This window comes from Meles meles, chromosome 8, assembly GCF_922984935.1.
Source record: "Meles meles chromosome 8, mMelMel3.1 paternal haplotype, whole genome shotgun sequence".
NCBI classification, from domain to species: Eukaryota; Metazoa; Chordata; class Mammalia; order Carnivora; family Mustelidae; genus Meles; species Meles meles.
Genome location: NC_060073.1, coordinates 30,178,110 through 30,202,826, shown reverse-complemented (window position 1 = coordinate 30,202,826; position 24,717 = coordinate 30,178,110). Strand labels below are relative to the sequence as shown.

General features: G+C 56.3%; 1 protein-coding gene across 1 annotated transcript in view; it reads right to left on the bottom strand.

Annotated features, from left to right (window-relative positions):
• The window catches only part of ABTB2 (ankyrin repeat and BTB domain containing 2), a 172,663-nt gene that overhangs the window by 10,163 nt on the left and 137,783 nt on the right, over positions 1 to 24,717 (bottom strand). The window contains exons 4-10 of the mRNA XM_046014605.1: positions 9,654 to 9,806; positions 8,146 to 8,311; positions 5,295 to 5,384; positions 4,761 to 4,862; positions 2,711 to 2,807; positions 2,309 to 2,444; positions 206 to 435 (exon numbers count right to left, since the gene is read on the bottom strand). Of these exons, the coding sequence (XP_045870561.1) occupies positions 206 to 435; positions 2,309 to 2,444; positions 2,711 to 2,807; positions 4,761 to 4,862; positions 5,295 to 5,384; positions 8,146 to 8,311; positions 9,654 to 9,806 (974 nt within the window). The remainder of the gene's footprint in view (positions 1 to 205; positions 436 to 2,308; positions 2,445 to 2,710; positions 2,808 to 4,760; positions 4,863 to 5,294; positions 5,385 to 8,145; positions 8,312 to 9,653; positions 9,807 to 24,717) is intronic.

Below are 24,717 nucleotides of genomic sequence, written 5' to 3'. Positions count from 1 at the left end.
AGGACCCCCATGGAGGACCAGCTGAGGCTCATGGCCTCTCCTGCCCCGGCCAGCCACCATCGGGCCCACGGAGACGGAGTCCCGCCCATGCCTGGCTGCCCTGTGGCCTGTCTGCCCCTGTGGGCTCAGCCCTCCTCCTGTCTACTAGAGAGCGGTCGCGTGCTTGTGTGCGCACGTGTGTGTGCGTGCATGCGTGGGGCCTCACCCAGTGCCCGCAGCTCCATGGTGATGTCCACATAGCCGTGCTCAGCGCTATAGTACATGGCCTCCTGCAGGGCCTTCGTGCGGGTCCGGCTCAGCCGCACGGGCCCCTCGCTGCTGCTGCCCTGGCTGGAGGTGTCGCTCTCCTCCACGCCCTCGGCCAGGATCTCCTCCAGGGACAGGACGTCTGCTTTGGCCTGCTGGGGCTGCGTCAGGAGCTTCCTCAGGACGTTCCTGCAGGCCCAGGGATGATGGAGGGGGGTGCCTGAGGTCCTCGCCATGGACGGTGCCCACCAGAGTTGCCCTCCCGAGCCCCGTGGCCTTGATGGGCTGTTGTGGGGCACCTGTGGGCACTAGGGGCTCACGGCCTTCCCCTCCCAGGCAGGCTGGGCCGGGGCTCCCAGCACCCTCCATCTGCAGCCACCTGAACAAGGCAGGGGAGGGTTCAGGGGGACTGGCCCTGGCGAGACACACCCCTGCACCTGTTGCCGCCATCCTGGTACTACTTAGTCATGGGCTTTGGGACCAAGCTGGCCCTGCCCTCCTGGCTGTGTGATTTCAGATGGGTTGCTCTGCTTCTCTGTGCCCTGACTGCTCTGTCATCTGTGGAGTGGGGTGTCCATGTCACCCTCTTCCAGGGTTAATGGGAGGCCAAAGGACAGCATTGGATATAGAGCCTGACACGTAGCAGAACCCTGAGGTGACAGCCAACCGTACTCGCGGGTCATGAGACCCAGGACACGTTCATATGCTTTGTATCCTGGCCTGCCACGAACAATAACGAACTGAAGTCAAGAAGTTGGTCACACGGACTCCCGTGTGGAGAATGTTGGACTTGACGGAGCACATTCCCGTGGACCGTTGCACTGCATTAACCCTGTGAGAGCCCAGGGACCCGACCCCTCATGGCTGATGACTGCATTGCACTCAAGGTCACATGGGGCAGGAGTGTGGACCCAGGACTGCTGGTTCCGTACCCCAGGCTCATTCTGTCACGTCCTGTGGCCTGGGATGTCTGCAATGGGAGGCAGGTCCACAGGTCACCTGGGAGGGCTGTGCCTCCTCCCAGCAGCCCTGCCCAGCTGGCTCCCTATCTGTGATAGAGGTCACGCAGCACCAGGCAGAGACCCTCTCAAGGAACCCAGGGTCATCCCGTTGTTGCCTTGCTAGCTCACCGAGCTTACAGAGCAACTCATTTGTGCCGTGCCCTGGTATGGGAAGGTGAGCCGGCCACCACCCCGTCCCCCAAATCCCATGTTCCGGAGAGAGAAATGGGAAGCAGATGCATGGACAGAGCGTGTCCACACAGGGTGAAGAGGCTACAAAAGGGGAAATCACGGGGCGCTGGGGGAAAATGACTAGTAGCACAGGTGTGCAGTATGGTACTAGGGAGCGGAGGGGAGGGTGAGTTTTGGTGGCTGAGCAGGGACAGCATCGGCAGAGGTCAGAGAAGAAAGCATTCCAGGGAGGAGGCCACAGCAGGCACACTGCTTTTTGAGAACAGCGTTGGAGAATAGGAAGTAGTTGTCCAGCCCATCCTTCCCTTCTGGCCTTTTTCTGGCTTCTAATAACCTCCTCCCTTGTCTCAGTCTGCACCCCCAGAGCTGCCGGATGGCTCTGGTCATAGCCTGCGGTCCGCCCTGCCACACCCCTGGGCAGGCCTGGCCCCCACAAAGCAAGGTCTGCCATCTGCTCCCGGAGGGGATGTGATTTCCCACACAGCCGCCAGGAGGCTCTTCGGGGCAAGCATATGCTGTGCGAGGCCCCTGGAGCCCCAGGTAATAACTACCCAGGGAACACGGAGGGGACCTGGCCCCAGGGCGGGCCAGAGCATGCAGGGGAGAGTCTACAAGAAGTGGGAGACTCAGTGGCAGTCCCAGCTCCACCAAGAGGTGGGGGGCCGTCCCCGCCACCCAGTGTCTCTGGGCCTCTGACATCTGAGGTCTCTCTGTTCTTTGAGGACCTGTATCTTCTTTCTGGGTGGCTTCCACGCAGACCCCCCATCTAGAAAGATCTCTAGCTCTTCTGCTCCCCATGGGGGACTTGGGCCCCCGAAAGCGCGTTTCATGCTCCCGTATCACATGGGGCAGGAACCCCAGGTGCGTACCTGTGGCCATGGGCGGCCGAGTGGCTGAAACAGTTCATGTCCTCATGGAGGGAGGAGGCCATGCCATTGGCTTCGAGCATGCTGAGTAGGGGGTCAGCACCTCGGCTCAGCAGCAAGCTGACCAGCTCGTAGTTCCCTGGAAGGCAAGGCGGACAGAGGTGCTACCACTGTCCCTGTCACCGTGTGCCTCTACGGGCTGCTGTCCAGTTCTCGAGCTCCATAGAAAGGCTGATGAACAGGGTGAGGGGGAGTCCCCAGGGGCCCAGAAGGAGGAGTATCCGGGCTTACTTCAGGGACCCAGGCATGTGGCCGCAAGTCTGGCTGCTGGCCCGGCTGGGCGAACCCCTTGGCGTGGCGGGGTGGGGGGCCCTTGCTGGGCAGGGCAGCTGCCCGTATACCTACCGGCTGCGGAGGCCAGCTGCAGGGGGGTCTCTGTGTAGCTGTCCTCACCGCCACTCACTGCGGAGCCCTCCACATGGGCCCCGGCGTCCAGCAGCAGCTGCAGGGCACAGGGCAGGACAGGGGGCAGGACACATCAGCGTGGCGGGGAGTGGCTGGGATGTGGCAGGGGAGGCTTTGGGAGAAGGGCCTCTGGTTCCCTCCAGGCATGTGGCCAAGACCCAGCTCACCTGGGCAGCTGAGGAACCTAAACTCTGGAACTTGAAGTTACCCTCAGGGCTTCAAGTTTCTAGAATCTTCACGTCCACTTTTGTGGCTTTGGATCAAGGCCCTGAGCTGCGGGGGGCCTTAGAGCTGTTTTTCAATGCTTTCCTAGGAATTGGTCGCTGTGACCTTTCTAAGAACTTATGCAAGTGAGCAGAGCAGAAAGTATCACCCCCAGTCTACCAGGGGAAACTGAGGCTCTTGGAGGCAGCAGAGGTAGCAGGAAGGGGAGAGGTATTAGAGCCAGAAAGAGCTGAGTGTCAGTGCTGGCCGCTAACCAGTGAGTGACCTCGGCTGGGGAATGAACTCAACTCCCAAGGCCTCAATCTTCCTCATCTGAGAAATGGCCAGAGGCCTGCCTTGCTGCCATGCTGGGGATGAAGCGGAACAGTGCTGAGCCCATGACAGGGATCATAACCAAAGGCCTCATGGGATCTCACCAGAGGGGTCCGGCAGGCATGGTGGGGAGGCATGGGGCCAGGGCAAGACCTCGCTGTCCGGGACGCCTCTCTCCCTTCTGTCAGGGACAAGATGGTGCAGGGCTAACAGATGCCAAGCAGTTCCAGCCCAGCCGGGCCTGGCTTTGCCTTGGGGCAGAGGTGGTGTCTGTGAAGCTCCAGCAGGTGACTCTGAGCTGCACCTCACCTTCCCTGACCGGCTGCTCTGGAGGGAGGCCTGGGATCCTTCCTGGGTTTCTGACAGCAAACCCACAGCCTTCTCCAAACCCAGGGGAAACCCCACCCGCTGCACACCTGCAGACCAGGCAAGGGGGGCCAGGCTGACCGCCAAGCCTGCGCTCCGGCATGTGGGAAGTGGGGAATGGCTGTCGGCTGGAGGCTCTCATCAGTCAGAAACCAGCTGTGGCCCTGCTGCCCAAGCCGGTGCGCCAAGGTCGGGGAGGTGGAGGCCCGCCTGATGGGGTGAAACTGGGCCCCAGTCCAGGCAGGTCTGGGGCACAGCCCTGCTGGCCGGTCTGGGCTAGACTGGAGCTCTGCTCAGTGCTCAGGAGGGCAGGAAGCAGCAAGCAGGCAGAGGACGGCAGCTGGCCTAGTGCAGACCCACTACGGAGTCACTGCGACAGGCAACAGCCTGGGCACGGCCCCTGCCCTCAGAGAACTTGCCGTCTAGCAGACAGTCTGCGAGGCGGACACATGAACTCCCAGGAAGGAGGCTGCAACCCCGTGTACCCCGCTGGCCCGAGGAGCAAAGGAGTCTGGGAGTTGAGTGGCAGGGTGGCTGGTGGCCTACGTGGGGTGAGCCACTGCTCGGCTCTACTTCTGGGCCAGAACCCCACCCTCACCCCAGCCACAGCTATCTGGGCCATCGTGGGCACGACAGGGCATGGCCTGGCTGGCCAGGTGAGCTGTTCCGCTCTAAGTCCTCTCAGGAACTGGGAAATTCACAGACTAAGCCTTGAATGGGCATGGGCAGAACCAGAAGAACACCCTGAGACAGGGCCAGGGAGCAGAAAGGGCTCCGGGTGGGGAAGGTGATCGGAGGAGAGAAAAAGGAACCCACGTGCCATTCCTGCAAGCCCAGAGACTCCCGGACCGATACGGAGATGCCAGCCTGGACCTGGGCTTGTTCCCTAAAATTCCACACATATCCCTATCCTAAACCCTCTCCCTGAGCCAAACTGCAGGGGTAGGGGGTCTGTCCTGCTGACTCGGATTCAGAGGATTCAGAGGAGAGCCCTCTGCTCTCTCGGATTCCAGGCAGAGCTACTTTCGGGGCCCGCCCCTCCCCCCCAGGCCGGCGAGGGCTCCCTGCACACGTGGCCGACACTCACCTGCACCACAGAGATGTGTCCGTGAAGCACAGCGAACGTCAGTGAGGTCCAGTGCCGGCTGTCGGGGTGGATGGAGGGGTGCCTGGGAGAGTTGCTTGGAACCTGGAAAATGCCACAAAGGAGCTTTTTTTTTTTTTTCAGGTGGGCAAGTGCCATCCCCGGGCAGGCGACCCAGGCACCTGAGCGAGGGGGGCATTGGCAGTGAGGGTGACTAGGAACCCCTTCGAGTGCCTTCTGTTGCCCCAGTCATGTCTGCATGAAGCCTCCCCGGCTCCCCGCCATAGACAAGACTTGGCAGGATGACCGGTGAGCTCCACCCATCCTGGGTAGGGACACAGCAGGGACGAGGTGTCCCGGAAACAGAACCGAGCCCATTTTCTCTGCTCTGCTCCCCGCTCTCGGATGGGAAGCCCAGGTGGGAGCAGAAGCGCCCTGTGCATCTGTGTTCCGATTCCTCCCGGACACCGCCCTGGCACGGCTACTGGAGACTGGGGTGTTCCCTTGCTGGGCCGGGTGCCCCGCGGGGCTGCTCACCTGGATGTCCAGGTTGGCGCCCGCGTCAATCAGCATCTGGACCATCGCCTCGTCCCCCGCTGCGCAGGCATACATCAGCGGCGTCAGGCCCTACGGGAATCAAAGATCAACCCTAAATCCTCCGGGAACAGACGCGGTGCCACGTCATCCACACCCTCAGTCCCAGAAACCACAGTCTGGGCTCCTGCTGGCCCCAGCTGCCCATCCTGAGCTCGCCCTCCTGCCCCTTCCGGGCCCAAGGAACACACAGTCCATGAGGCGCAAACAGGGGCCATTTCCACGAGCGTGGTGGGACCCCTGGGGGGTGGAGAGTATGGGCGCTGGAGCCAGACTTGGCCAGACGAGGCCCCCTCCGCCAAGGGGAGCTGTAAACTGTGTCCAGCTCACTCGTCTCTCCCTGTTTCTTCTTGAAAACGAGAACAACAGTATCCAGATCATAGGCTTGTTGTAAGAAAGATGAGTGACTGTGTGTGAAGTGCTTCATCCAGAGGAAACCACCCTCAGGAGCTAAGAAGTCACAAGAACGCAGTGAGCCTGTCATTGCCGTGGTGTCAACCGGTGCTCTCCTCACCCACCCCTGGCCCTGGGCACCTCGGTCACCCCATGAAGTGGTTTATGGCCAACATCTCCTCGAGTCACCACAACACCCCTATTAGGGAGGCTCTATTGTTATCCCCATTTTACAGACGAGGAGCAGAGAGGACCGAGGCCAGATCGCATGAGGAGGAGGAGGACCTCACACGGGACCCGGACCCGCCTGAGCCGCGAAGCTGCCCCTCGGAGGCAGCTCACAGAGCGCGGCCGGGGTTTCACTCGGGTCTTTCATGCCACGGAGCCAGGACGAGCTTTTCCGAAGGCCAAGGCCCAGTCCCTCCCCGAGTCTCGAGGCACAGCTCGCCGGGCTGCCTCCTGGCTGGGAGTCTGTCTCCGGGGCCAGTCATAGCAAAGGCGGTGGTGGAAAGTGTTATTCCACAGCTGGATCCTGGCAAGCGCGCGTCTGGAGCCTGCGATGTTATTTATTAGGTTATTTGTGTGTAGACAAGATCTCCTTACCTCATAAATCCTTCCCTAGTGCCCAGAGATAAAGAAATGGCCTGACATTAATCATGGGTGAGAGAGCTGTTTACCCACAGATCACCCCATAAACACCAAGGCCGAGGGCACAAGCAGGACCGAGCACTCCGAGAAGAGCCCGGAGGCAGGAGGGGGCTCTGGCTTGCTGTCAGCCCCCCCGCACTTGCCTGACGTGGCTCTCCACGCGTCTGCATGCGGTCCAGCGTTCGCATCGGCTACGAGTCCCGGGAGGGGGAACGACCTTTCTGTGGCAGCCCCATCCCCCTCCAGGTCTGCAGGGAGGGTAAAGCTAGCAGGGCCGACGGCCAGAGCTCACAGATAACCACCGCTGTCCTCGCACGGACGCGAGACCCAGAACGAATGCTCACTGAGCCTTTATTACGTGCCAGATGCAGAAGTGTCCCTGAACCCTGCAGGGCCGGGGCTGCGGACCCCCGTGGGTAGAGGCGAGGAAAGTGACCCTCACGGAGGTGGGGCAGCTTGTCCACGACGCCACGGCTATAACAGGGCAGATGGCCGTGGGTCTCACCCCAGCGCCCCAAGTGGGGAGCAGATGCCCCAGGATGAAAGCCCCGCAAGGCCCGGGGAAACGGCTCCGACAGAGGACCCAGCCTGTGGCCTCCCTGCTGCCCTGCCTCGGCCCCCTGGCCCAGCACACGGCCTGACTGTCCCACCTCTGTGCTCCTGCTCCCAGTCACCTTCTCTCCCTGGAGGGCTGCCCCACCGCTCTCTGCTTCAGCCCTTGCCCTCCCCCTCCTGGAGGCCCTGAGCCCCAGCCGTCCTGCCTGATGGTCACCTGTCTGGGTCTACCCTGGCCTCGTGGCTGACCTGGCACGTTAGCACACCCCGTCCTGCACTGGCATCTCACGGGACAGCATTCCACCCAAGCCCTCTGCTGTCACGGAGCTTTCCCCGCCGCGTCTGTGTGGCCTTCCAGACCACAGTGCCGTCATCTCTGCAGTGAGGACGCACAAAGTGGCGTCAGACGAACCAGCCGGTGAAGAGCTTGGAGTCAGACTGCTTCTGACCCCGGCTCTGCTCCACCCTGGCTGTGTGACCTCATGTAAAGCAACTTCTCTGGACCTCAGTTTTCCTCATCTATAAAATGGGGACGATAATAGTACGACATCCTCAGCCCACTATCAAGACTGAATGAGTCCATCTGGGCAAAGCACTTTGAACGGTGACTGGAACATAGCCGCACCCTACAAACGTCCCCCCCTCACGGCCAACACAGTAAACAGAGCAAACAAGACCCCCAAGTTCTGTCTCAAATTGTGAATCACTTCCAACGCTTCCTCTTCTGGCTTCATTTTACTCTCTAACACTTCTCACCAACATACTCGATATGTTACGTTTGTATTTCTTAGCACGTGTTTCCCCAACTAGAACGCTAACTCCACGGAGGCAGCAGGGTCTCTGGGCCTGGCACGGAGCAGCCCATGAGGCGCCCAGGGCACACGCCGCAGTGACTAGTTCTCACAGCTGGTCCTCCAGGCTTCTGCCCAGCCCTGCATCATCTGGGCCAGCGTCAGGCCTTCCAGTCGGGGGAAGCAGAAGCTCCTACACAGGTTTCCCCGGCAGTGCTAGGAAGGTCTTCCAGCTGATGGCCCACCAGCCCCGGGCAGGGTGCCATGTGGGAGGCTGCCCACTTCTCAGGAGCACCAAGCAGAGCAGCTCTCAGGCTTGGAACAGAAGGACTGTGCCACCCCCTCTTGCCACGGTGAAGCCTCGCCTGTGTCCCCCGCGCCTGGCTAGCGGAGCTCTCCGCACGCACCTGGTCGTCCATAGTGTTCACCCCGTCCGGGCCCAGGGCGTCGATGGCCTGGTTGATGAGGTCCGTCCTGCCGCAGTTGAGCATGCGGAAGCCCAGATCCTGGTTGAACTTCTCCGTGGCCGCTCGGGCATCCAGCCTCCGGAAGGAGCTGAAACAGCACTCGGGTCTGCACAGACGGGACCCCAAGATGCGTGATCAGGACTGTGTGTGAACGCCCGGGGCGAGGGCTTTGCCTCTCAAAGGGGTGAAGCTGATGAGGGGTAGGACAACAGGGTGGAGGGGACGGACAGGGAATTACAGTTTGATCGCAGCGACTGGCCTTGTCATGCTCAGTGATATGAGGGGCACAGACTTCTCCTCTGCAAACATGTTAAAGAAGAGCTCTGAGCTTCTCGGAGCTGTCCACTGTCAGGAAATGAAGTCCCCTCAGAAAGAACCCACCAGGGACTCTGCCTGAGCCAGACGCAGCTCTAGCCTGGGCCACGGTGTTCGCCTATATGCTTTCTGCAAGGTGAAGGCTGCCCTGAGACTAAGGCAATGGTGGCTCGGTTCCAGTTCTTGGCTTACCTCTTCTCCTCAAGGCTTCCCGAGGAGGCCCAGAATTCCCAAACAGATGGTGGAGAAAGGCCCAGAACCCCACGACCATCCCACTACCATCCAGCCATCTACCAATGAGAGTCACAGATTAAAAACTGTGTCTACGAGATGGCACGGCACAGGCCTCCCATGGGGGGGCTTTAGCCTGGAGTCTTAGCTGGGCCAAAGTGCGGAAAGTTTATGTCCCAGAATGACATTCGGGAATTTGCGAGGGAGATAGACGAGGCTATAACTGAGGTTGGGGCAAAGGCTAAAAAAAGAAAGAAAGAAAGAAAGAAAGAGAAGTCTCTCATACGACAAGGATAACCAACAGAACGTTCTCCAGACTGACTTTCGGAGACGAGTCCAATGTAAGACAGTCATGCTGGGAAGAAAGTTAAGAGTCTAGGCTTGGGGCCATGAAGACCTGGGTTCAAATTCAGACAATTTTCTAGCTGAGCATCTGTGGGTGAATTATTATTCCTCCCTGGTCCTTGGTGTCTCCATTTGTAACATGTGCATTACAGCCCCTCCTTCTGTAAATTTGTCACAAGGACCAAGATGACACATGTACAAAGGAAGGGCTCAGCCCAGCGCCTACACCAAGGAAGAGCTCAGAAAAAGCAGTGTCAGATATAGGAACAGAGGAGAGGACCCACCGCCGTTGCTGACTACCCCCCAAATGTCCCACAGAGCCAGACTGTGCGGGCTCTCCTGCCCATATCCAAATGCGTGTCTGCTCTGTCACCTGCGGCTGCAGAAGATGCACCCAGAAAGCAGCCAAGGTCTGGAATGATCAGTCTAAAAGGCATGGCACCCACAGAGCAAGCCTTGGGAGGGGCCCCCCACCCCACCTCCTGCACAGGGGAGTGCGCAGGGGGCTGGGCATGGAGCCCGGGGTCCTCCAGCCTCACTCCTGCCCCATTCCGTACTTGAGTTGCCGGGGCTCACAGTCCAGGCCGGGCAGCAGCAGTCGGGCGGCCTGCCGGATGTCGCCACTGTCCACGGTGAGGCTGCGGCGGTGCTCTGCATAGGTGATGGCCACACGCATCCACTCCATCAGGGGCGGCAGCAGCATGAAGGGCCTGTGAGGCAGCGGGGGGGGGGGGGGTCAGGCAGGTGGGGGGCACCCTCCAGCACGCATGCTCTGAGCATGGCTACAGAGGCTGCTCGCCCCTAAGCTTCAGGCAGTGAGGTGTGGAGAGCGCTTGCTTCTTGTCTACACAGAGACCCCAATTTGTCCCCTTCCGTAGACACTGTCATGGGTCAGGAGAAATTCCCATCATGGGCCACAAGCAGAACCTGTGGGCCTTAGGTAACCCATGAAAGGAAGGGTTTACCGCCTGTCAAATGGGGGACTCCTGAATTCAGACAGGGCTCTCCCTCTGCAGGAGAGACTGCCTCCTGGGTAGTGGGGGGTGTGCGGAGGGAAGAGTCCCACAGCCCCCGGCTCCCACCCCCGCTTTGCCCGAAGCAGCTGTGCTCCATCACCACAGACCAACACAGCCCGAGCCTGCTCCCGGCATCTGTGAGATGGGCTGTCATGAAGCTGTGAGTCGTGACATATGGGGCATAGTTAACGGTCACCCCCCCTTCCTCAGCCTGCACCTGGGCTGCGGTGGGCCTTACGTCCCTGCCTGTAGCAGGCCGGAGCTTCCTCAGCATGCCACTCCCTGTCCCGGGAGAGCATAACACTCAAAACTCAGGGCCACCATGACATGGGGCTGGAGGTGGAAGCAGGGACAGATTTCTGCTGGGGAAGTCCTCTGAGTTGCCAACTCCAGGGGGCACCACTCACAAGGTTGTCCATGTGTCACCAGGGGGCGCCATTCACATGGACTGTGACTAGTGTCCCCTAGCATTGAGCAATACAGCAGGCACAGCTGCTCAGGGCCAGCCCTCTCCCTGCCCCAGGCCCTCCTATCCCCGGATCTGGATTACTGCTGGGGAGGCAGGGTCTGCTCCCTGTCCAGACAGGCTTTCCTCCTGTCCTCTATCCATTCTGGCCAAGTCTCCCATGGTGAAGACCATCTTGGTCGACCACCTTACAGTCCAACCCATCTCAGTGCTGTGGACGGCCCTGACGGCCAAATGACTCAATAGACAACCAGTCTGTTCTGCCCAGAACTTTCCTTGCCTGGTCACAAGGATGAGGCAGCCCTGGCACCCTGCCCCTTGTGGCTTTTCTCTCCAAGGACAGCCCGAGTCTGCCTCCCATTCCTGTGTGCGCTCCCCACCCTCCTAATGCCTGCCACTCCTCCACACCCCACTCCCTGAGACTCCCTGGGCTCTGGGAGCATTAGGCTTCTGCTGTCACCTGCCATCTTGCCCCTAGACTCACAGAGAGGTGCTATGACCAGGAAGAGGATCTCTATTCTCTTTCCTCAGCCACTAAGTCAGTCAACTGGAATCCACGAGAGACCCTCAGATCGGTCTCCAATTTCCAAACACTCAGGAAATTGTCAGAACTTTTAAGGGCTTCTCTCCTTGAGGGAAAGGATGCTTTTTATTTATTTTTAAACAAAATAAGCAGATGTGATATTGAAGGTGGTTCATTTGGAAGTTTTGATATTCTGGGCCCGTCATTTCAGAAAACCTATCCGGGTCTGCATGTACCACTTGGAGTGATGAAGAGTCATGGGTGGGGGAAGCCCAGCTGCTCTTGGCCTTCAAGAGTGCCCTGGACCTCACCCGACCCATCTCCAGTCCTGAGGCATATCCTTCACCAGGACACACCAGACTACCACACACCCGTGGTTCTCAAGCTTCCCCTGCCCTTCCTACCTCCTGCAGAGAACGAACCTACTCTCATCTCTGCCCATCCAGATCCTGTTTATCCTTCAAGGCTCAGTTCCAATACTTTCTCTTTCCAGAAGCCCTCCTGATCCTCTCTCCCTGAAGAAAATAATCTCTTTCCACTCCAAGATCCCTTCGAACTTGCTCTTCCTGCAATAAACGTGTCTCATCTTCCTGACTAGACCCACTGTGCCTCAGGACAAGGACGATAGCCTGCTCATGTCTGTGTACTCCCAAGTATGCCCAGCACAGGGCCTGAACACAATAGGTCCCCAATAAACATTAGCCCAATGACTAAAAGTAAGGCTGAGCATCAGGAACTTGTGATGGTGTATCTAAGCTTTCACTTCTGGACCAACTCCTGTTTCTGCCCAGAAAAGAATGGCATATAATTTCCAAGGGCATAGTGCTGACTTGCTAGAGTGGGGAAGCCAGGAATCCATGGGGGGGAGCATATAGACTATAGGAAGTTTATGAGCCATTTGTGAACTCCTCCTGTTTGTAGAACTTTGATTATAAATACCCATTTGAATTCTCCCAAAATAGTCTTGGATTTTCCAATTCTGACATTGCAATGCTAGAAGGCAAGCTCAGACACATATTTCTATATATATCAGTCCTTCTGATCCAAGGGGAAGTCTTTATCTAAACCACCAGCATTGGGACTGAAGTGTAAATGAAAAGCTAGTTTGTGGATTTGCCAGCCACTCTTCCCTGTTGTGGCCGACAGCCAAGACCAAGTGCCAAGTATGGACACTGAAGCTCTAAGCAGCATCTCCCAGCTGCACTAGGGGAAATCCAAGAGGGAACTTGGGGAATCACCAAGTTTAATCAGATGCTGTCGTGATTCATCATGCTCCGGGCCTCGGAGAGTTTGGTACAGGAAAAAAATACAGCATTGGTAACCTTGGTGGGCAAGTTCTGGGGATTGGCTCGCTCAGCCTCCATTATCCCATCTTTGTTGGAGACATAAACCATTGAAAACTACATTTCCCAGACTCCTTTGCAGCTGGGGTTCTGGAGGCAAATCAGGTTTCGCCATTAAGATCCAGCTGCATGAGGTCTGGCAAACAGGTGTGAGGCCAAGCCCATGTTTGTACCCCCTTTGCCTGTTTCATGAGACATGAAGTCTAGTTCTTCTTTTCTTACAGACCCTTCCAGTGTCCATTTTCCACCTGGCTGAGTGCTTCGGAGGCTGTGTGCTTCAGAAAGCAAAGACAAAGACTTCTTTCAGCTTTAGTCTGGAATTGCATTTCCAGGGGCTATCTCAGAGGGAGTGGTCCCGGCTGGAGGAGTCTTGTATCCTCCTTGGAGGCTGGGCCTTGAACCTGCTCCTTGAGCTCTTCCAGTGATTCTGCTGGCATCTGATTCCCTACGTTAAATCCCTTCCTGCTTAAAATACCTAGAGTGGCTTCTGTTTCCTGAATTGAACGCTGACTAGATATTTTCAACATACAGAAATCCTCCAGGGTTAAGAGGGTCCCTCTGCCTCTAGGGTAGTGGCTGTGGTGTCCTCCTGTCAGGGCCAGCCCCCACATTGATGTCTTCAGGCATTTTCCCCTGGTGTACCCAGCCCCCTGTGGTCCATGGGAAGACAAAATGACAAGCAATTCATGGACTTTCTCAGCAACATCCTTCCCTTGGTCTGTGGGTTCCAGGCTACTACTTCCTTTCTGGTAATTTCAGCTAGCCCACTGGACATGCTGAGAAGCTGGCCTGTATTCCTGGACATTCTGGAAAATCCCCATAAAAACTCCCATCTGGACCGGCTGTGGCTACATCCTACCCGCAGGGTGAGAGGGCCCCAGAGGAGCAAGGCTGGGAATATTGACATCTGCATTGTCCCCAGGGTCTCCTTCTTTGTCCCCTCCCAGCGAAAAAGTCAGTTTCTCTCTTCTTGCCATTCCTCTAGGCTGAGCCTGGCCACAAGACTTTTGCCGCCAGGGCAGTTGTCTGCTGGACCAGAGAGGGAGGGGGCACGGCTGAAGGTACCCCCTTTGGTTGGCCCCTCTGTCGCCGAGATACACCTTGTTGGGTCCAATATCTCTGAATAGCCATTCTGGAGTGTTCTGGGTCTCAGGATCCCCTTCATACTCTTACAAATTATTGAGGCTGCCTAAGAGATTTTGTTTAAGCGTGTTATTCTATGGCTATTTATTAAATCAGAATCCAAACAGAAGATGTTAGGGGTGCCTGGGTTGCTCAGTCGGTTAACTGTCTGCCTTCACCTCAGGTCATGGTCCCTGGGTCCTGGGACAGAGACCCGAGTTGGGCTCAACCCTGGAGCCTCCTTCTCCTTCTGCTTCTGCCACTTCCCTGGGTGCTCTCTCAAATAAATAAAATATTAAAAAAAAACCCAACAACCAGAAAATATTCAAACATGAATATGCCAGTTCACATCTCCCTACAGCTTTCATTGATATTGTCATCACCTCTAACAGAGCCTCTGGAGAAGCTCCCCAGGACACATATGAGAAGATGAGAGGGAGAAGGCAAATAACACTTAATTCTTATGAAAATAATTTTGACCCTGTAGATTCCTGAAGTCTTGGGGACCCCGGGGGTCCCCAGAACACACTTTGAGAATCACTACCTTAAGACAAGGCTATACTTGGGCAGAGTGTGTGGCCAGGGTTCTGCCTCTGGTGGCACATGGCCCAGCCAGTTCTAGAATACTCTATGACTTGCATGTGCCTTCCCAGCCCAGCGAACTGAGGCTCCTACCCCACTTCCCCACAGCACCTTCACTGCTAGGAAGCCCCAGGTTCCTGGAAGCCAGCGAAAGGGCTCTACAACCTGGGGGAAATCATTACACTCTTTGGGCCTATTTTTCTCTTAAAGAAGTGGCTTCTAGGTATCTTCTATGGCAAGAACCTCTTTTGCTGGTATGCCATTGACTCCATGTGACAATGGCTGTGTATGTACTCTGCAGTGATCCAGACTCTGGGCTCAGGTGGGAGCCTTCTGGGTTGGGATCCAGCATCACTAGCAATAAATTCAACTGTGATCGTGTGCACCCTCAGCCTCAGTCGTCCCATCAGCGAAATGGGTATAAATAACAGGACGACCTCACGAGAAATATGTATGGAAGTGCTTAGCCCAGCATTTGGCACATGGCAAGTTCTCAATAAAGGTCAACTATTATTACTATGTTAGTGTCTGTTGATAGAGAAAACACATATCAGCGAAATAGGCTACAGGAATCTGATCCTATCAAATGCCTCAACTCTAGCGCTTCAAGTGGGGCCGACTTTCTCCTCCCGGGTCCTCCAGCAAGTATAAACACGCAAAGATTGCAAAAGCCTGCCAGCAAACTGCCCATCACCCACTCCATCCCAACTCATAAGATAGACAAAACAGAGGCAACCACTGTGAGGGGCGGGATCTGGAAGCTGTTTCTGGCAGTGCAGCCTCCCCGCCTTGGCGGTCTAAGATCGCACTTGGGGAAGGGACACAGCAAGGTACAGACTCACCGACAGGTGATGTGAGGCGGGGGCGGGGTGGGTGGGCACGGAATGCCGGTTAGGGACCTACGCCCCCTGCCCACCCAAATGCTGCTGAAGCCATCACCCTCGTGCACACCAGCACATCGGGCGGAGCTGCCTCTGTGACAAACCAAGCCACTTAAAAGGGCCACTGACTGGCTGCATGTGTCTGTGTGCGAAAGACAGCGGCTACCACCACGCGGGACAGCCCGGGAGATGAGGCTTCCACATGAAGAAGCGGGCGTGGCCTGACTCTCTGCTAGGGGAGGAAATGGCAACCTCCTGGGGCCAAGTGCTTCGCCCAAGGTCACAGAGCCAGTTCAGCAGCACCACGGAGACCAGCCCCACGTGCCACGACTCGGTTTCTCCTTGTGTCTCTAAGTTAATCATATACTTGAACCTGAGCCTGTCAAGCCAAGAGTCTTATAAGGCCCTTTGACAGGACAGGCCTGCAAAAACCACTTTTTCCCCCTAAAAAAAAAAAAAAAAAGAAAGAGAATAAACTTCTTAAGGCCTTGGTTTTTAAGAGGTCCCTGCAGCCTGGAAAAAAAAAAAAAAACCCAGCCCCACTCAGCAAGCATATGATTTATTGGGATTACAGCCCTATAAGCAGTGTCTTAACAACATGGAACAGGAAACGACTCTAATTTCCAGCTCAAAGCAGGCTCTGTTCTTCTAGAGGTGGGCAGCGGCCTCGGGGAGAGGGGCAGGTTGGCAGAAGGGCACAGGCCTGTAACTGGAGGCTGTGTGCCCCAAGCCTAAGGCATGGGAATGCCTGTGCCCCTGTCTTCCCCCGGCAGGCCTGTCACCTCTGTGCCCACCCACGAGGAGCGTGCAGGCAGGCCCCAGACGTGCCCAGGGGGGCCTGGCCTAAGCTCAGCCCTAGGAAAACCGGCCTGTGGTTTCTTCCCTTCTGGCCTTGGCAGGGAGCGCAAAGGGCTCTGGGTGCAGACCTGGCTCTGGGGGTGAGGAGGGTTTGGGGAGGTCTGTGCCGCCTTTGGCTTGCTCCCTAAAGAGATTGTCCCATTCCCCAGGAAGCTCAGCCCATCCCACCTGCGAGCATACTTAGTTCAGGAGAGGACCCTCACCGTGGCCAGCCAGATGGTCTCGCACCCTCAGCCCTACATTCTCCCCCTGACTCGGCCCATCTTCGGATGGAGCCGCTGCCAACAACAGGGGTTTTCTGGGGCCATCTTCCTGCTGCATCCCCCTTCTCCTAGCCCCTGCTCCCATGCCGCTCCCCACATGCTGTCTGGGTCGGGGCTAGAGAGCGGCAACTTCAGGAACTAGCGAAGAGGTCCAGCTTTGCCCAGTCGAATGACAGCTCTGCAGGCAAAGACCCCTCTGGGAAGGTCAAGGTCAGCTCTACCATGATGGCTCTGATCGCTTGTCCAAGATTTCTGAGAAACCACGTGACCTAAAACACCAAGGTGAACCATCCATGCCGAAAAAACCCCACTGTGTCCCTCTGAAGTCAGATGCGGCTCCCAGCACAAAGGAAGCAATTCTAGTCCGGTTCACATCCTGGACTAATTAATTTTTGAGGATTGCTTGGTAAACCAGAATGGTTTGGCCCGACTTGGAGTCGGAGCCGGGTAAGAACCTCCTCTGACCCCCAGGCCTGTCTTCTCCTGCAGCCACTGTGCCCCAGCACCTGGAGCTGACCCGTGGCCGGGTCTCCACGTGTGGTCAGAGGACTGCCGTCAGACAGAGCTCAGGGCTTGCTGGGGGGAAATACTCTTTTCTTATTAAAACTCATCTGTTAAGGATTAGAGACCTAAAAAAACCTCTATTTGCCCAGATATACAGTTGGATACAAATTTAGACTACAATCAAGTCATGATTAGCTGTGAGCCATTTCTCTGCCTCTTCCCAAGGACTGCCCATCAGGCCCCCCAGGAGCCCAAGAGTGGGCAGTGGGATGGGAGGTCCATCAGGTGACCACGGTGGCATCCTGGCTTGGCTCCCGAGGCGTGTGGGGATAACAGAGAAACACTAACAACTAAGATTCCTACAGCATGCAACGCACCGGGCACTGTTTTAAGCCCCTCACACCTACTGACTCACTTAACACTCATAGCAATGTTTCGAAGCAGCTACTAGAATTACCCCCATTTCACACACGGGGAAACTGAGGGCCAGCGAGGTGGACCACCTTGCCCCAGAACACGCACTTTGGTGGCAGAGCTGGGATGAGGTCCTGGGCTGTACACCCCACCCGGGCTCCTGCACGGAGCATTGCAGTGTCGCTTGGCTTGGGAAATCGGCTCTGGTCGTCCACGTTCTGGACCCTTCCCCATCTCCCTCATCTTAGTGATGGGGAGTTGTAGGCACAAGAGCCATAGCTTTTGTCACCCAAACTGGCCCACTTCCAAGAGAAACGGTGTGCTATTGCCAGTCACACTAGAGAGCAAACTGTCTCAGACAACCCAAAACATCTGGCCACCCTAGCTCCTGGGTGAAGTCCACGGCGGGCTCCCGCCGCCCCCTCCTGCCCAACCTGAAGCGGCTCTCCACTCTGCCCCCCAGCCCTGCGGGGCTCGCCCTGTCTGTCATCGGTTCACCTGCGTGTTAGCTTAGTTGCTTTCTCTTCCGACTACAATCCCTCCAAAGGCGGCGCCTTTTGCTCACTGGCATTCCCTCCGGTCCGCACAAGGGCAGTTAGTAGCTCAGTCTCCGAATCCGTAATTGTGCGGCATGTTCCTCCCTCCTGGCAGCAAAGCCCTCCGGCTACGACCGTGTTTTCAGGGCTCTGCTCTCCTTCCAGAACTCTCTGCGGGGCTCCGTGTGCTACGAACAAGGGCATCAGGCCTAACTCTACAGGCAAATGAGCTCGGAAAATGGGGACCAAATTCATCTTTCATTCTTGGAGGCTTGAGTTGGCTTGGGTATTGGCATATGACTGCCTTCAGTGAAGAAAATACTTCCCAGATAAAAAGACAACCGGGGTGCCTGGGTGGCTCAGTCATCAAGCGTCTGCCTTCGGCTCAGGTCATGATCCTAGGGTCCAGGGATCGAGGCCCACATCAGGCTCCCTGCTTGGCAGGAAGCCTGCTTCTCCCTCTCTCTCTACCTCCTCTCCCGGCTGTGCTTGCTTTCTCTCTAAAATAAATAAATAAAATCTTAAAATAAATAAATAAATAAAATCTTAAAATAAATAAATAAATAAAAAGACAACCATTTCACAGGAGAGTTTTTGACCCCTGAGCAGTGTCCTGGGGCGGGGCTCCATGGCCGGGGCACCTTCTGGGGGTTTCAGGGCGGGAGGTTGAGGGTTGGCCTGGGGCCCAGGGAGGGCACTGGGGGAGGGAAGCAGGAGATGTGCTTCTGCACATGTCGGCGTGTCGCTGTGCCCCGGGGGAGGGGACAGAGCCAATGGTCTTCCCTAACTGGCTCTGCGTCCAGGGCGGCATCTCAGTGGGCAAGCCTGCACACCGGCCACCAGCTCACCGCCCTCTGTGGCCCCGCAGGGAGGGCTCTGCTGGCTTCGGGGAGCCTGGAGCTTTGGGGCCTGGGACTCTGGTGGGTGGCGGCTGCTGCCCAGGCCCCTGGCGGGGAGCAGTGTGAAAGCAGGCCTCTCTCCATGTTCCTGGAGTGCGGCTGCCTTGGCCCGCCCGCCACGCCTCACCTGCAAGAGACCCACCTTCTCCACCTCTGCTCTGCGTCCGGGACTGCGGACAAGAGACCACAGACTCTTTCACGGAATGGAAGCCAGACCCCACACGGGCCTCCAACCTGTTCACACCCACATTTGGGGACCCTGCCACCAGCCATTGGGCCAGCCTTTGGAGGACACTGTGGCTTAGCTGTTCTGCATCCTTACCTCTCAGACACCCAGGGCACGGAGGGGGAAAGGGCTTTCATGTACGGTTTCTGGGTGGATTCAGCTGAGTATAATCACACAAAAGTTGCCTCCCCCTCCTCCACAGTCTAAGGCAAAAAAAAGATGACCCATTCACGTGGTCAGGTAAAGAGTTTCTAGAAACTTCTAAGAGGAGGTAGGGACCTGGTTCTTGAGGCCTAACAGAGGCATCGGGGGTTAATTCCTGAGTGGCAACGAGGGACTTTGACCCACGTCGTAAACAGTGGTGCACCCAGCCAGAGGACTAGGAAAAGATGGTGCTGGCTCCCAGGACTGACCTTGTTTTCCACACCCACATCCCAACTCTGGAAAAGACTCTGGCACTGGCTTCTGGGCAGTAAACTGCATGGCTATGATTTGTTGAGGACCTACCATGTGCTGAGCAGGCAAAGGAGACTCTGCTCACATGACTTTATTTCTATTTTCTTTTTTAAAGATTTTTTAATGTATTTATTTGACAGATCATAAGTAGGCAGAGAGGCAGGCAGAGAGATCAAGGGAAGCAGGCTCCCCACTGAGCAGAGAGCATGATGCCGGGCTTGATCCCAGGACCCTGGGATCACGACCTAAGTCGAAGGCAGAGGCTTTAACCCACTGAGACACCCAGGCACCCCACATGATTCTATTTCTAATACAGCCACCCCGCAGGGGAGGTACAATTATCAGTGTGCATTTTACAAATGTGGAGATGGAGACTGAGGCTTTGAGGGCTTGGGACACAGGTCCAAGGTCACATAGCTAGCCACTGGCAATCTGTAAGCCTTAAAAGGTAAAACAAACAAACAAACAAAGATTCTGGGGTCCTTTGCAATACCAAATTACCACACACAAAATGTTCTGAGCCCAGCAGCTAGCTGAAACCCGGGAAAAGCAGGCAGGGCAGACAAAAGGCTGGCCCCCATGGCTCACCGAGGGCCCCCAAACTCCAGCTTCTGCACCTGTGGCCTCATCAGCCCTAGAGTCAGCAGGGAACAGGAGGCTGGGCTGGGCCCTGGAGCCTCAGGGGTATTCTCTAGACCTCTGAAGACACTTCCCCCCTCCCCAAATGTCCAATACAACAGCAGCCAAGTGGGGGCAAGTGCCAGGTGGCTGTCCTGTCTCAGGTGGTTGGTCCTGCGGGAGGAGGGGCTCTGTAGAGCTGCATGGCAGGCACGTAGGAGAGGGCCAGAGAGCAGCCCGGCTTTCCAGCAGACATCATCTGAGCTGCTCTCCTGTCCCCTCAGTGCCTGGGACATCAGCAGCTCAGCCCTGGAAGCCACCTTTAAGAAAACAAAGTCTGTTCCCTGCAGAGCAGGGACTTCCAGCACACGAAGGCTCTCCGGGATCCTGGCGATATTGTAGACAAAGGGGACTGTGGCTGCCCTGTTTCAAAAACACTGCCAGTGAAGGAAGCCCCAGGCCCGTATGCCCAGCCTTTTTTCTGCAATGACCTGTGGCCCCAACCATGGGGCAGGAAGTCAGATGCAACAGGCAGTCCCTGGGGGCACCTGTCAATGGCAGGGCCAGGATCTTGCCCAGTTTCCATCCCCCATTATTTGGCACTACCACTTCCTTTGTCTGCCCCCAATCCCTGGCTCATTCCTTGTCAGATGCTGGACAGACGCCCACCGTCAGGCTGGCTACCCTGAGCCAGCGAACTCGCGTCTGCCAAGGAAGAGGCCCCAAGTGGCTGAGAGCGGGCTACCTACATCACGCTGCGTAAAGGCAGTGTCCCCCAGAGACCTGGCTCTCAGGGTCCTGCCTCCTCTCTCCTGGGAGGTGGGAGGGGCACGGCAGCCCCAATGACGCTGCTATTGTAATCAGGCCTCCCTGCCTGAGCCCGATCTGCCTCTTCCTAGCTGTGACCGTGGCTGCCTCTCTGACCCTCTCCAGGCCTCGGTCTGCTCATCTGTAAATGGGAACAGTAACAGCCTTCTCCGGGAGCTCTCCTGAAAATCTATTCGAGGGTGCCGTGCGTAAAGTGCTTTACAGACTGTGAAGCTTCGACTACGTGCTCCCAGCCCATGTGAGATACATCAGATCATCTCACTCTCCAGCTGAGACCTGGTAACCGCAGCTCATCTCGTGGGGGCACTGGACCCAACCAGCAAGCAAGGGGCCAGTGTACCGCAGTAACGCTGGAGAGGGTCTGACGCTCAGACTGCTTGGTTTTTGAACCAATGGGTGGATGAAATCCAGTTTCTAAAGTTGTTTTCGATCCTTGGGTGGTAGATTGTAGTAAATCTAAAGTTTGTACACATCTCTGTGCAAAGCTGTCCTCGCTTAGCCTTTGTGACATCTGGTCTACTTCATCCTCTCTCTGAGTCGTCTGACTCCCTGGATTCTGCCAGGCTGACTTAAAGGCGTGCATATGAGAGAGAAAACATGCTTTTTTTTTTTTTTTAAAGATTTATCTATTTTAGAGAGAGAGGGAGAGTGAGCAGGGGGAGGGGGAGAGGGGGAGAGTGAGCAGGGGGATGGGGAGAGGGGGAGAGAGAGAATGTCCAGCAGATGCCCTGCTGGGTGTGGAGCCTCATGCAGGACTCGACTCATGACCCCGAGATCATGGCCTGAGCCGAAACCAAGAGTTGGCTGCTTAACTGACTGAGTCACCCAGGCACCCTGAGAGAACACACGTTCTGAGTAGACGTGATTTTTTAAAATTCCCCATTGTTTCTGGATTATTTATGCATTCAACATGGTTTGGTTGTTTAAGCCTTCCCTAAGGTTGACAGAAACAGTAATTACACAGCTAACAGGGGCTAGCACGTCTGAAGAGCTGACTCTGTGCCTTTAAACGTGTGACCTCCCGTGACTGCCACAAGAGCCTCTGGAAGGAGATCCAGCCATTTTCCAGTGAAAGCTGAGAAGCGGAGGCCAGAGAAATGAAACGAGCTGCCCCAAGTTGCCCGGCTCAGAACCGGCAGAGCAGAGACCCCCACGCCGCAGTCTTTCTGACATGAGTCCAACCTGCAGGCTCTACATCCTGTTTTGTTAACTGAACAAATTCATTAACAGCCTACTGTGCGCCAGGGACTGTTGTCTGTGCTGCGCACGCAATCAGAACAAAGCCCATCCACAGTCTATGGTGCTCACATTCTGGAGGGTGGGGAGCAGGGGGTGGACGAGTAAACAGACAGACACGCAGCAGCCAGGCATCCCCAGGCTCAGGAAGGTGCTCTGGAGGAATGCAGCAGTGGATAAAATGATGGGGAAGAACCAGGCGCGGCAGGTCATAAACAAGCTCCTTCAGAGGTTACTGGAGGCCCCAGTTTGGGGAACGTGGGGAAACAAGTACTAATTCACCCAATCACTCTCTTGATTTCTTGGACTTCCACTTCGGGCAAGCAGATGGGAATTTAATGCGCAGAAAGGGGGAGAGGAAAAGAGAGAAAAGAGCTTGATGTTGCAAATCTTCTTGAAATGGTATTTAAGGGAACCCTAAGTCAGTAGCATCAAGCCCCCACCGCCATCATCTCTATTATTTGATAAGAAAACACTTTCGCAAGCTGAGCAAAAGATTAACGAGCCTGCTTCTTCACACTGAGCACACAGCCTATCCGTGGTGTTTCCTATTTATGTAAAGTGCTCGGCAGAGGGGAGATGTCCCCCCTTCTGCATCTGGAATGGAACAAAGAACCGCCTCTCCTCGCTTTGTACCTCTCCTGTACTGGCAGTACCCCCCAGGACTTGGGGTGGGCCCCTCGGAGGCAGAATCCAGAGGCAGAGGGGCCAGCAGAGGGGCTCTACTTTACACAGGGGGGAAACTGAGGCTCAGAAAGGAAGCTGGACTCTCTCAGATCCCAGAGCCAGAGGGGCAGCGGGGCAGGAGCTGGACTTGACCCTCAGACGCCTCTGAGGACATGCCGCTTCCCGGGAGAGCTGCTCCAGCCCCACCTCGATGGACTTGCCTAGATCCGCCGTCACTGAAAACTTGAGAAAGCAAACACCAAATTCTCTCCACCGAATTCTTGTGATTTTAAAATGTAGATCCAGGGGCGCCTGGGTGGCTCCGTGGTTTAAAGCCTCTGCCTTTGGCTCGGGTCGTGATCCCAGGGTCCTGGGATTGAGCCCTGCTTTGGGCTCTCTGCTCCACGGGGAGCCTGCTTCTCGGCCTACTTGTGATCTGTCTGTCAGTTAAATAAATAAAATCTTTAAAAAAAAAAATAAACTAAAACGTAGACCCAGCTGTGTCATGAAATACACACTTTGAAACAACAAAGTCCTTCTGTGTCTTTTGCTGCCCCTTGCCCCTCGGCCTGTCCCCATCTTCCTGCGGCTGTCCTTGGACACCCAGTTAAAATCCCGGGCTGCTCTGTGCTCTCCGACACTGCCAGGTTCCTTGAGGTCCCCCTGAATATGCAATGAGGATGATAGAGGCTTCCGTGTGCCAGGAGCTGCTCTAAGCGCTCTCGGTACATTAACTCGATGCCCGCAATAACCCCGTTGAGAAGAGACCACGGCACAGAAGCTAAATGACATGCCCGAGGCCCCCCCGTTCGTCAGGGCCGTCCTGCACGGGGTCACCGTCTGCTGGGTTTTGCTCATTCTTTGTCTCCTGTCTTGTGCCAGCCTCCCGCGTAAGGCTGGAGACTCGGCCATGGAAGGCACCCTTCCAGATTCTCTCATATCCCTTCCCCACTGATGGACGGAAGTACCGGGAGAAACGTGGGTTAATAAGCAAAGCACCGAAGACGGTATCTGCCACTTCGTGTGAGCGCTCTGAATGCTGGCTCTCATTGCTCCGTGCAGTGTTTGCAAGGAGTCCTGTCACTAGTTGCATTAGTAGCAGGAGTAGTTAGGTTAGTAATACCAGTACTAGTAATAGCAGTAACCTATTAGTAGTATGACTAACAGAGACCACTTGAGAACCGCATTTTAAGAAATGCCATTTGAGGTCAATGAAGACAGCCGACTCTGGGTGTCAAACATGTGTCATCAACACGTTTCTGACTGTTGAGAAGAGTGGCAGCTGCCATTTAATCCATGTTCTTTTTTTTAATACGTATTTTTTATGAGCCAGGCGCTGAGCTCAGTGTTTCACCGAATTATTTTGTTTACTGCTTGTGGCCCTTGTACCTTTGCCACTTTCCCAGCGAGAACACCGAGGCCCAGAAAGATAAGCTGGCCCGCTGTACTGCTGGAAGGCAGCAGAGAGAACACCTCCCAGGGGACCCGAGAGGCTTCTGGAATCTTTCTCCTCCTGGGTGGGGTCTGAAACCCCAGGGGTGGACTTCCAGGGGACTGAGGGCACCTGTGATGGCTGGTGCCTTGGCTGGCTCCATTGCTTCCAAATTCTGCTCACACAATTGCTGGAAGCTTCCTTGACTAGCTTGATACATGGAACGGAGCAGCCACGAGCTGGGCCAGACACACGCCATCTTCCACCAGGATCCTACCAGGATGAGTGTTTTGTCCTCGGAGCAGGCCCCGGAGCCTCAGTAGAACTAGCATTCTGGGAACTGCGTCCTCAGATGACTATCAAACCAGAACTTTGGGGCCTCTGGTCCTGTCTTGGGGGGCAGAACCACAGACCAGACTGCTCCAGGCCGGGGCGTTGGGGTGCATCTTGGTAGGAAGGCCTCTCCTCCTAGCATCAAGGCAAGCAGAGTCGGTAGGGCTGCCTGGCGCCTTCTGCTCCCCTCGCTCTCAGAGGGGTCCAGGTGCTGAGTGCGGCAGGCTGGGTTGAGGTTGAAGAAGAACCAGCCAATCCCAGGAAGCCCCATGCCAGAGGACAGGCCAGGACCCACCAGGCCACAACTGAGCTCTCTCCTTATCACGGTCCCGGCTCCCCCGCAGCTTCGTCCTGCCACCCGATTCCTTGTTCTCTACCACGCCGCTCCTGTCTGTCTCCGCTAGGGACCACACTCTGCC